Genomic DNA, 10,878 nt, shown 5'->3' with positions numbered 1-10,878 from the left:
TAACTATTCATGTTAAAATTGACCCTTAAAGGAGTGGAAATACAGTGTGTCTGTGGTCGTGAGTCCCGACGTGAAGCTGGGGAGGTGAGGCACGTGTAGAGTGTAACAAACGGGGTTATTTACAAAGATGTGGGCGGGAAGGCCACCGGCTGGGGCCTGCGTGGCCTCAGGCCGATCTGGGCTGGGAACGGCTGATCCTGCTGTTGACCGAAAAGAGTGCACAACGGAAAAGCTGAGAGCCGTGTTTCCTCTGGCGGACAAAACCGAGGACTTGCGCCCGGAACACAGCCTCTCAGATGGCTCTGAGGTTCTGCTCCGAAGCGGTCAGGGAGGGGCCGGGATACACAGCAGTTTCTGCGACAAAGATCAGGTAGTCGGAACATCAAAAGATTACCGTTCTTTAAAGAAAACCAGACGTCTCGGGTTAAGGAATTTAGCTCTTTTCTATGTATGGGAAGATGCAAGAGCCTGGCTCACCGAAATTCCTTTGACGCGCACCTCAGCTACCTGCGGGCTGTGTCCCGGGCCGCAGCTCAGCTACCTGCGGGCTGTGTCCCGGGCCGCAGCTCAGCTACCTGCGGGCTGTGTCCTGGGCTTTCTCCTCCTGAGCCTCCTCAGGACACGCCGTGGCAGGGTGTGGGTCGCCGCAACATCCTTTGTTTACTGATATGTCCGGGGATATTCTTCACCCACACTGTTAGGGCAGAACGCGCTTCTCTTTCCGCCGTTTCTAAGGGATCTGTCTGCTGTTTATTAGGCCGGCTCTGCAGGGTGCATGGGGACCACGTAATATTACAGATTTTACTGTCAAAACAGCTGACCCCAGTCAGGGAGCCCAGGGGAGCCCAGAAGTTCTGGAAACCCAGCGATTGCCACACTCGTGCTGCCGGCAGTCACCTCCTGGTCAGACTGCCGGGCCCTCTTCAGTCTAGGAATGGACTAAGATGCTGCCAGACGGGGCCAGAGCCCCTGGCACATACGGGGGGGGGGGGTCCATCCTCCAGGGACTGAGGCAGTGCTGCCCCCTGGCATGAAGCTGAGCCCTTTGGGGACCATGCACGCTGCTGGCAGAGGGCCTGGCAGGAGGCAGCTTCACACACCCCGTGTGTGAGGAGTGGACAGTCTTTTCAACAAACAGCCCTGGGGAAACTGGGTGTCCACACGCAAGGAAGGAAGTTGGATGCTTACTTCACACCATATACAAAAATTAACTCAAAGTGGTTCAAAGATTTAATTTTAAGACCAAAGACTATAAAACACTTAGAATAAATTTTCGAATAAAAAATGCATGACTTTCGATTTGGCAGTGACTTCTTAGGTATGACACCAAAGGCACAGGCAACAAACGAAGAAAAAAGACAAATAAGGCTTTATGAAAATTTGAAAATTTTGTTTATCCAAAGACACCATCCTCAGAGTAAAAAGGCACCCCGCAGAACGGGAGAAAACATTTGCAAATCATATACCTGATTATTATTCAGAATTTATAGAGAATTCCTAAAGCTCAACAACAACTAAACCAACAACCCAGTTCAATAATGGGCAAAGGACTTGAACAGACATTTCTCCAAAGAAGATATTCAAATGGCCAATAAGTACACAAAAATACGCTCAACACCACTAATCATTAGGGAAATGCAAATCAAAACTACAGTGAGACACCTCCTCACACCCACCTGGACGGCTACTATGAGAAAAACAGAAAATAGCAAGCGCTGGTGAGGATGTGGAGTAATGGAACCCTTGTACCCTGTTGGTGGGAATGTAAAATGGTACAACTGCTGTGGAAAACAGTATGGAGGGTCCTCAAAAAGTTAAAAATATAATGACCACATGACCCAGCAATTCCACTTCTGGGTGTATACACAAAACAATGGAAAGCAAGGACTCAGATAGATATTTGTACACCCACGTTCAATGCAGCATTATTCAGAATAGCTAAAACACGGGAGCAACCCAAGTGTCCACGGAGGGATGTGTGACTAAGCAAACTGTGGTCTGTACATACGACGGGACATTCATTATTCAGCCTTCAAAAGGAAGGCAGCTATAGTTACGACATGTGCCACCACCATGGATGAAACTGGACGACATTATGCTCGGCGAAGTCAGCCAGTCACAGAAAGACAAGACTGCAGGATTCCACTCATATGAGGCACCTGGAGTCATCAAAATTACAGAGACAGAAAGTAGAAGGGTGGTGCCAGGGCTGGGGGCAGGGGGAGAGTTACGGTTCCTTGGATACTGTTTCTGTTTACAGGATGAAGGGTTATGGTCATGAATGCACCTAATGCCACTTAACTGTACTCTTTTTTTTTTTTTCACAATTGTTTTATTTTTATTTTATTTTATTTTTTATTATTATTATTTTTTGCGGTACGCGGGCCTCTCACTGTTGTGGCCTCTCCCGTTGCAGAGCACAGGCTCCGGACGCGCAGGCGCAGCGGCCATGGCTCACGGGCCCAGCCGCTCCGCGGCATGTGGGATCCTCCCGGACCGGGGCACGAACCCGCGTCCCCTGCATCGGCAGGCGGACTCTCAACCACTGCGCCACCGGGGAAGCCCAACTGTACTCTTTAAGAAATGGTTCAGGTGATAACTTTTACGGCATGCGTATTTTACCTCAGTAGCGAAAAAAGGAAAGAAGGGAATAATTGTGAAAAATTGGAAACGACTTAAGTACCCAAGATTTGGAGAATTATTCAATTGAAAAAAAAAAAAAAAGAATCAAGCATTTATCCTGCTTTTGCTACACAAACAGGGACACTGGGTAACCAGACGGTAGGAGACAGGAGTTTCTCTCTGCAGAGACGCTCCAGCCAGTGAGCAAGGACGGGTAGCAGGTGGGAACGTCTGCATGGGACACAGTTGCCACCCTGAGCCTCCTGACGGAAGGCCAGACCACGAGCAGACCTGCCAGAACCCCAGATGCTTTCACCCCTGTCCCACCCTGATCCATTTCGGAGCAGGGGGCTTCCCAGGGGGCACCGAGGGGCCGTGAGTGCTGGACAAGGGCCCTGCAAAGAGGGGAGTAGGCTGACGGGCTGGGGTCTCGAGCACCTGCTCCCCCCACGAGGGGCAGCCACAACCCGAGGGACCACAGCCAAGGGGAGAAGGAGGGCAGAGGCTGGGAAATGCACCCCCCGCCATGCTGGAGAGGACAGGGACTTCTCCGATGGCCTGACCTGAGGCCACCGGACAGAGACGGTGCAAACACGGGTTTGCCCCGACCCTCTCTGGGCCGGCGGCGCTTCCCACCCTCGGCCCGCCGAGGAACCAGGGCGCGGCGGTGTCTACATCGGGGTGCTCGGTTCACTCTGTCTGGGCCTCCTCGGTCCGACTCTTTCTTCCTTCATGATTGGTCCAGGCCAGGCAGGCAGGAGCGGGGAGACTTTCCGGCTCCCTGGCCGCGAGGACGTGGCTCTAAGGAGGCACCAGCGCCTTCTTGATTCAGACAAGTGCTTCTCGTTTTCATCGTAACATATTTCAGTCGTGGCTTCATGGCCTCCAACAATTGGTGGCAAAAGTGGATTTTTATTATGAGAGTTTTCCAGCAGATGGCAGCAAAGTGTCTTGTTCTAACAAAAAGTGGTATTTTACTCCAGCTTTCTGGTTTTTAATCTTTCTCTTTCAGTTACCATCCTATATTACTTAAAAATATATCTATTGACCACAGCGAGGCGCTGGCCCACACCTGAGGTTCATGGCCTGGCAGCAGTGCTGCCTGCCGTGACTGGACCCCACGGAGAAAAGGCTCCGGGCTGCACTCCCGGCCACAAGCCACAGCCAGCTCGGCATGTTTCCCAGCGGGACCTCATGGACGGGGTCCTGGCGTTTGGTGAGCAGGGACGGGGTGAAGGCAGCTGCCCTGACATGCCTTGGGGGGATGGGGCCCAGGCCGGAGCTCACTACTCTATCGGGTCAGGCCTCTCCAGCAGCCAGCAGCAGCCACATAGCATAGCCAACGTGGGGTATGCAGACGGGGACAAGGACACAGGCGGCCAAAGGTCGGCCCAGGGTCCAGGAAGCCTTGGTGAGCAGGTGTGAGCGTAGGCCTGGGGGTGAGAGTGAGGACAGAGCCACGGGAGCCAGCCCTGGCACCCTGTACCCTGGAAGCCCGGCCCCCCGGCCCCTGCGCCTGCGCAGGTGTCTCGAGGTGCCCTCATGGTCCGTGTCGCAGGTGGCTGGGTGGCCCCGGAGGAGTATCGGGTCGAGAACGACCCGGAAAGAGGTGAGGCCTGGGGAAGGAGAAAGGCTAAGTCCTCAGGGCCGGGACTGGGGACCCAGGAGGCCAGGCCTTGGGTCCTGACCCTGGGGGGCAAGGGGCACCTGCTCCACCCCGTCCATCTGGGATCTCTGGGCAGCAAAGGGGAGGGCCAGACAGAAGATCCATGAGCGGCTCCTGTCCTGGGCTGTGGCCCCAGCCTGCCTGGCTCTGGGCCTTCCTCCTCAGCACCTCCAGGAGTCCCCGGCGCCGGAAGGCGAGTGCTAGGACTGGCGTCTGAGACGGGGCCCAGGTCCTCCTGGTGGACAGAACGCCGGCTCCGATCCCAGGTGGAGGTGCTGAACCCATGGGGCAAGGCCTGGTCGTCCCTTCCAGACAGACTGGAGGCCCGCTGGGGGCGGAGACCCCATCTCCTCCACGGTCAAGGCAGGGAAGCCGCTCGGTCATGGAGGCAGCCTCGGAGGAGAGCCTGGCCCGGCAGCCCCAGGACCGAGCGGCAGCGCACGTAGCCGGCCCCCAGGCGGTGAGCAGGGCCTGGACGACGAAGGACGTTGCACAGGAGGGGCACCTGGGTCGAGGTCGACGCCTGCGCCAGCGGCCCCACGGCCCCCCTCGGGCAATAAAGGCACGTTTGTAAAGCGAAGCTGCTCGCGCGGCTGGCGGGGCCGCATTTACCTTGCAAACGCCGTTCGAAGGCCGTCAGGGCGGCGCGGGACGCACCCTGCTCCCCGCGGGCGCCCGCGTTCCTTCGCGCTGACTCTGGGGGAGCTGACGAAAGGGGCGGGGCAGGAGCGAGAGGACCTGCTCCTCGGCAGCCGCCCTCCTCCCCGCCTAGGCGTGCTCACCGGCTGTGGTGGCCAAGGGGCGCGCGCGGGGGCGTCCCCCCCAGCCCCGCGCCCCGCGTGGGCTGCCCGGTCCCGCGCCCCTCCCGGCTTTGGGGCGCCCGCAGCCGTCGGAAGCACCACGTGCCGCCCCGGGGAGGGGCCTGAGCGGGTTTAAACCGGGAGGCGCCGGTCGCAGGCCCAGCAGCGAACGGAGGGACTGCGTACGGAGTGCTGCGGGCACCGTCCGGGCAGGTGGGACGGTCGGGGCGGCCGCCGAGCGAAGCCGAGACACCTACGGGGGCTCTCGGCCCGGGGCCCGCAGAGGCTGGGGCGGGGACGCCACGCGCCCGGAGGGGGCCCGGGCTTCTGGGCTCCGCTCCGGGCGAGCGGGGCGCTGAGGCCCGGCTCCCTCCCAACTAGCCCTGGTGCGCGGGAGTCCTGGCAGTCGCCCCCGAGCCTGGTTCCCCGCACGGGCGTGGGAGACGTGGCGGGGGCCTCGCCTGCCCGGCGGTCTCCGGGCAGGACTGGTGCGCGCCTGGGTGGGGCCGTGCAGGTCCGATTCCTTCCTGGCCCAACCCCTGCCTTGCAGCTGGAGCCGGTCCGAGGGCCAGGGCGCGAGGCAATTAGGCTGACAAATTGAGAGGGTGGGACGGCTCCTGGCCCGTTGCTGGGGTGAGGGAGGCCAGTGCTTACCGATGGAGGGAGCTACCTGCCGTTCGGGGGTGGGTGGGCACCAGGGACCCCTGCGTGGGGCCACCTCGAGACCCTTGGGAGGTAGAGGCGGGAGGGCCTCTGCCATGGGTTCCAGCCTCCGTGACTCTGCTCTCTCCCTTACCCGCCCATCATGCGGAGCTTCTGTGTGGCCATTGGTCTCTGCAGTCTGCACCCAGGGCAGGTGGGCGGGATCTTTCTGACGCTGCTCAAAGCGGGCCAGAGGCCAAGGTCACTGCCTCCGTGTGTGAGCCTGAAGCAACCTGGCCAGCCGGTTCTGTTCCGATTTGGCTCAGATGGACAGCCAGAGAGGCCCCTCCGCAACCCCCAGCCTGTCCTGGCGCGAGTGGGCTGCCCTTCAGGGTACCGATAGGTGACGCCCCCTCCCAGGCATGTGGACCCACCCTCCTCAGGCGTTGCCCTCCCACCTCTTGTCCCCTTGGGCCACCTGAAGTGGGGCTGCTCCCAGGAAGCCACAGGAGGGGCCTCCTCTCAGAGTCCCTTTCCAGTCCTGGGAAATCCATTCGGCCCCTCCCCCCAGCCACGAGGCCACCCTCCCCTCTGGCCACATGCCATCGCCACTTCTGCTGGTAGCCGCGTCTCTGGGACGCCTGTCTTTTGGTTTCTGTGCGATTGGGCTCTTCTTCTGTGTCTCCCACCCTTGACACTGCTTCGTCTCCCACTCCCCAGGCCCTGGACACCCCTCACATGCCCTGGTCTGTCTCTCCTGAGCTCCAGACCCTTCTGTCCAGCTGATTCCCCAAGGTCCCCACTTCAGACTCAAGGCCCCTCTTCATGTCCTGCCTGGTCAGGGACCAGGGAGGCTCGTACAAGGCCCAAGGTGGCTGCTGACCAAACAGGCCATGGCCCAGCCACGGTCACCCAGCTGCGTCGGCAGACCCCCGCAGGCACAGGGCCTCTCCCAGCCCCTCCCGCTCTCCCCTACAATGGCCCTCAGGGCCCCAGCACCCTCCCTCCCACCAATCCCTTCTGTGCAGGAAACTTGAGCCTCCTGCTCAGGAGTTTGTCCTGCTCCCCTGGTTTCCCTTGCTGGGCTCCCTGGCCCGGCACAGCACAGCCTGCAAGGCAACCCCGGCTGCTCCTGACCCCGTGGCCCAGAAAGCCCTCCCGCCTTTGCTGGGTAGCGATGTGCCTTTTTTCTTTCCCACCCTGGTCCCCTGCCAGACTTCAGGTGATGGGCTCACTGCTCCAGCCACCCCGGTGGCCCTGTTACCTGAGGCTGCCTCTGGCTCACAGACCCTCTGAAGGCCGTCCTGGGACGAGACACACCATACAAAGGAGGCAGGCTGGTCACTGGGCAGGTGGGCAGCACAGCACGCGTCCAGGTCAGCCCGGGAAGCAGAGTCTGACACGGAGTGGCCTCGGGAAGGCTCCTGGGGAAGGAGGGGAGGAAGCGGGTGGCAGGGCGACAAGCCGGCTGGTGGTGCAGCCTCAGGCACCCCTAGAAGGAGGGCAGGGCAACCTCGTGTCCCCTGGAACCCCGCTCAGGCATCCAGCTGGTCACTCGAACAAAGCCTTTTTGTGTTCTTTCCCAAGGCCTGCATCTTAGCAACGCTCCTCTCTCCCCACCCCACGTCCGCTTCCCACCTTCTCAAAGGCCTGGTGATGTGCCCTGCGCGCCCGCACCGCGTGGCCTGCTCGCTTTGGGAAAGCTGAACAAGTGCCGTGCTTCCTGGAACCGGGGCGGGGGCGGGGGCGGGGGCGGCTGAGCGCCCAGCCACCACCTCCACGTCCGCCCGGGCCTGGCACGCGCTCCGAGACTCAGCAGACCAGCTGCAGGCGCCACCGGGGCTCGGGGCCCAGCATCCGGGCAGGGCGAGGGGGCAACAGGATTTTGCCCAGGGGTCTCAGCGGGCACAAAGGAGCACCTCTTGGGCCCAGCTATGGGGAGAGAGGGGCCGTGGGGGGATTTAGGGTTCAGGCTCTGCAGAGCGGGTGACGGAGAGCTGCTCACAGCCAGCACCTCTGGGGGCACCGTGGAACTTGAGGCTCGTTGCGAGACCGCGGGCATAGGTGTCCAGGAGGCAGCTGGACACGCGGTTCTGCGACCCCAGGACAGGCTGGGCTCCGGCTGCGGTCAGGGGAGCTCTCCGGCCGAACGGGGCAATGTCACCAGGGAGGAGGGTCCCCTGTGACCCAGAGGTCGGGAGGTCAAATCGGAAATGCGTTCGTGGGGTTTGGCAGTTGGAGTCCGAGGTCAGCTCAGCAAGAGCCGCGGAGCGGGGGCGAGGGCGCGTGGGGCTGGGCCTTCTCCCGAGAGCCCGTGTGAGGCTTTGGGGAGCTGCGGGAGGCGAGGACAGGTGTGGACCAGGACCGGGGACTGCAGGTGTAGTTCTGTGGAACCAGCACGTGGACTGGCTCCTGGGGCCGGGAGGGAACAAGTACCACAGCCTGGGAGGCGTCAAACAGCAGGACTTCATTCTTCCACAGCTGAGGGGCCAGAATCTGGAATCCGTGCTTCTGGCGTTTGGTGGCAATGCTGGATTTTGGGGCCTGAAGCTGCCCCAAACTGCCTGCCTCCAGTCTGCTTCTGTTGGCTGGGCGTCGTCCCCCCGTCTGTCTTCCTGCGAGGACACAGTCGTGTTGGAATAAGGGCCTCTCTACACCAGTGTGACCTCACCTTAACCTGAACGTAATTACATCTGCAAAGACCCTCTTTCCAGAGGCCATGGCCCAGAGGACACGGGGCCAGGGTGGCAGAGGGGGACACAGCCGGGCTGAGGTGGGAGACTTGGGACAGAGGGCAGGGGTCTGGCTGAAGCCGGTGGGGAGCCAGGACGGAGCAGAGGCCAGGGCAGCAGCGGGTGAAGGTGGGGGAGGATTTGGAGGGGTCACTGGGGAGGGAGAAGAGCACGCATGTGTGGAGACCGCCCAAGGGCAGGGCCGGGACGGGGCCTTTGGGAGCCAGAAGGAGGGCTGGTCGTTGGCCGGGTACCGCAAAAAAGAAAAAAAAGGTTTGTGGATCCCAACACGCAGGAGAAGGTGACTTACCAGGAGCTGCAGTAGAGGAGCCACCGGGAAGAGGGCGCGGACTGGGCCCTGTCCCCCAGGGTCAGCGGCAGACGGGACTCCAGCTTCATCAACAAGGCAACCAGAAGGGCCCCCAAAGCCGAGCGGGTGGATGTCACAGTGAGGAGGTTCAAGGGCCAGAGACCATTGGTCTGGGAACTGCTGAACTCAGAATACTTGCCAGAGGACAAAAAAACGTGAGTTAGTAGTAAAATACAAGAGGGACACGACACATGCACTAGAGAAGGTAGTAAAAGTTATTTTCGAGATAACTGATGAGAAGGGAAAGAGCGATCGACAGCTATGGTTCAGAGGGGTCAGGAGGCGGATCACAGCCTCTGAACTCTTGCAGTCAGGCATCATCACTGAGGAGGACCGGAGGGAGGGCGGGCCACCGTGGAGGACGCGGAAAGAGCCAGTGGGTAAAGCGCTACCTGGAGGGCACCAGCTGCATCGCGGGCATGCTGGGGCCCGCCAAGGACGAGCCCGGGCGCCAGGAGAAGAGGAGGATCTACCAGGCCATGTGGAAGGGCATCCTGAGGCCGGGCACAGCCCTGGTGCTGCTGGAGGCACAGGCGGCCACCAGCTTCGTCATCTACCCCATGGAGAACCGGAAGCTGACTGTGCAGGAGGCTTTGCTGCCGGGATGTTCAGCAGTGAAACCTACCGGAAGCTGCTGTCAGCCAAGCGCAATGTCACGGGCTACACCGACCCCTACACCGGGGAGCAGATCTCCCTCTTCCAGGCCATGAAGAAGGACCTCGTCGTCCGGGAGCACGGCATCCGCCTGCTGGAGGCCCAGATCGCCACGGGCGGCGTCATCGACCCCGTGCACAGCCGCCGCCTGCCCGTGGACGTGGCCTACCGGCGCGGCTACTTCGACGAGGGGATGAACCACGTCCTGGCGGACCCCAGCGACGACACCGAGGGCTTCTTCGACCCCAACGCGCACGAGAACCTCACCTACGTGCAGCTGCTCCAGAGGGCTACTCCGGACCCAGAAACAGGCCTCTTGTTGCTTCTCTGTCTGGAAAGTGAGTGGGTATTCTCTCTAATTGGTTGTTTTCTTCAACCCTGAAAAATATATGACAATATTTTTAAACACTTTTTAGCATGCCGGTATCTGTGTGCAATGTGTTCAACTTATGTGTACAGTGACATTCGACTCTCTTCCAGACTTTTTTGCTCATGGTTCCTCATTGCATTAAAGGAAAGGCACTGTCCTTTATGATTTTTTTCTCTTCACCCTTGGTGCTATCAGTTGTGAATTTTCAATTAAAATTTCACAAGTGGCCATTTCTGATAGACTCTGATGCATTTAGAGTGAAGAACTTTCCTTTGTTTCCTTGGCCTGTCACACTGAAGTGTATGCATCAGTTTGTTATATTCCCATTTTAATTAAACCTGTTCCTTTCAGTTATCGATTTTTCTCCTGTTTGTTGAGTAAACCATTTCCCATCCATTTCTCACTGTAGTAAGTGCCTTTTGGGTCTCAATTTGGGGTCCACCTGCCATTATTTTCCATCCTATGGCTGTGCTTTGAGGGAGCAGAGGCTGATTCTGACCCCGGGTGCAGCTCTCCCAGTTGGTATGACCCCCTTGGTTTGCATCACCAGCTTTGTTCTGGAGGTATGGTCTTTACAACATACAAAGAATTGTTAGTATGTCAACAAAGCTTTTTTCTTTGATTTCAGGTTGGTGTGTGTGTGTGTGTGTGTGTGTGTGTGTGTGCTAGGCAGGCCTCTCACTGCCGTGTCCTCTCCCGTTGCAGAGCACAGGCTCCGGACGCGCAGGCTCAGTGGCCGTGGCTCATGGGCCCAGCCGCTCCGCGGCACGTGGGAACTTCCTGGACCGGGGCACGAACCCGTGTCCCCTGCATCAGCAGGCAGACTCTCAACCACTGCACCACCAGGGAAGCCCTGATTTCAGTTTTTTGAAGGTTCATCCACAGAACTCTTTATCCTTATTGTAGATATGAGGTTAGTCACGGGACATAAGCATTGACAACCTAGGGTGGCATACAGTCATATCCAGAATGGTCTCTGCTTACACTGCAGTTCAGGTGTCAGACTCTCGGATGAGCCTGGA

The 10,878-nt window shown here is 59.3% G+C and overlaps 1 protein-coding gene across 1 annotated transcript; it reads left to right on the top strand.

Annotated features, from left to right (window-relative positions):
• Positions 1-8,956: 8,956 nt before the first annotated feature.
• Positions 8,957-10,792, top strand: LOC131743819 (epiplakin-like; the record flags this gene model as incomplete). Its single annotated transcript, XM_067017328.1, is given in 4 exon segments — positions 8,957-9,210; positions 9,212-9,423; positions 9,426-9,824; positions 10,562-10,792. Coding segments are annotated over 4 exon segments (1,017 nt in total), but the record flags the coding sequence as incomplete, so codon positions are not given.
• Positions 10,793-10,878: the final 86 nt, after the last annotated feature.

Source organism: Kogia breviceps, chromosome 17 (genome assembly GCF_026419965.1).
Source record: "Kogia breviceps isolate mKogBre1 chromosome 17, mKogBre1 haplotype 1, whole genome shotgun sequence".
NCBI lineage: Eukaryota > Metazoa > Chordata > Mammalia > Artiodactyla > Physeteridae > Kogia > Kogia breviceps.
This window is presented reverse-complemented; position numbering and strand designations above follow the sequence as displayed.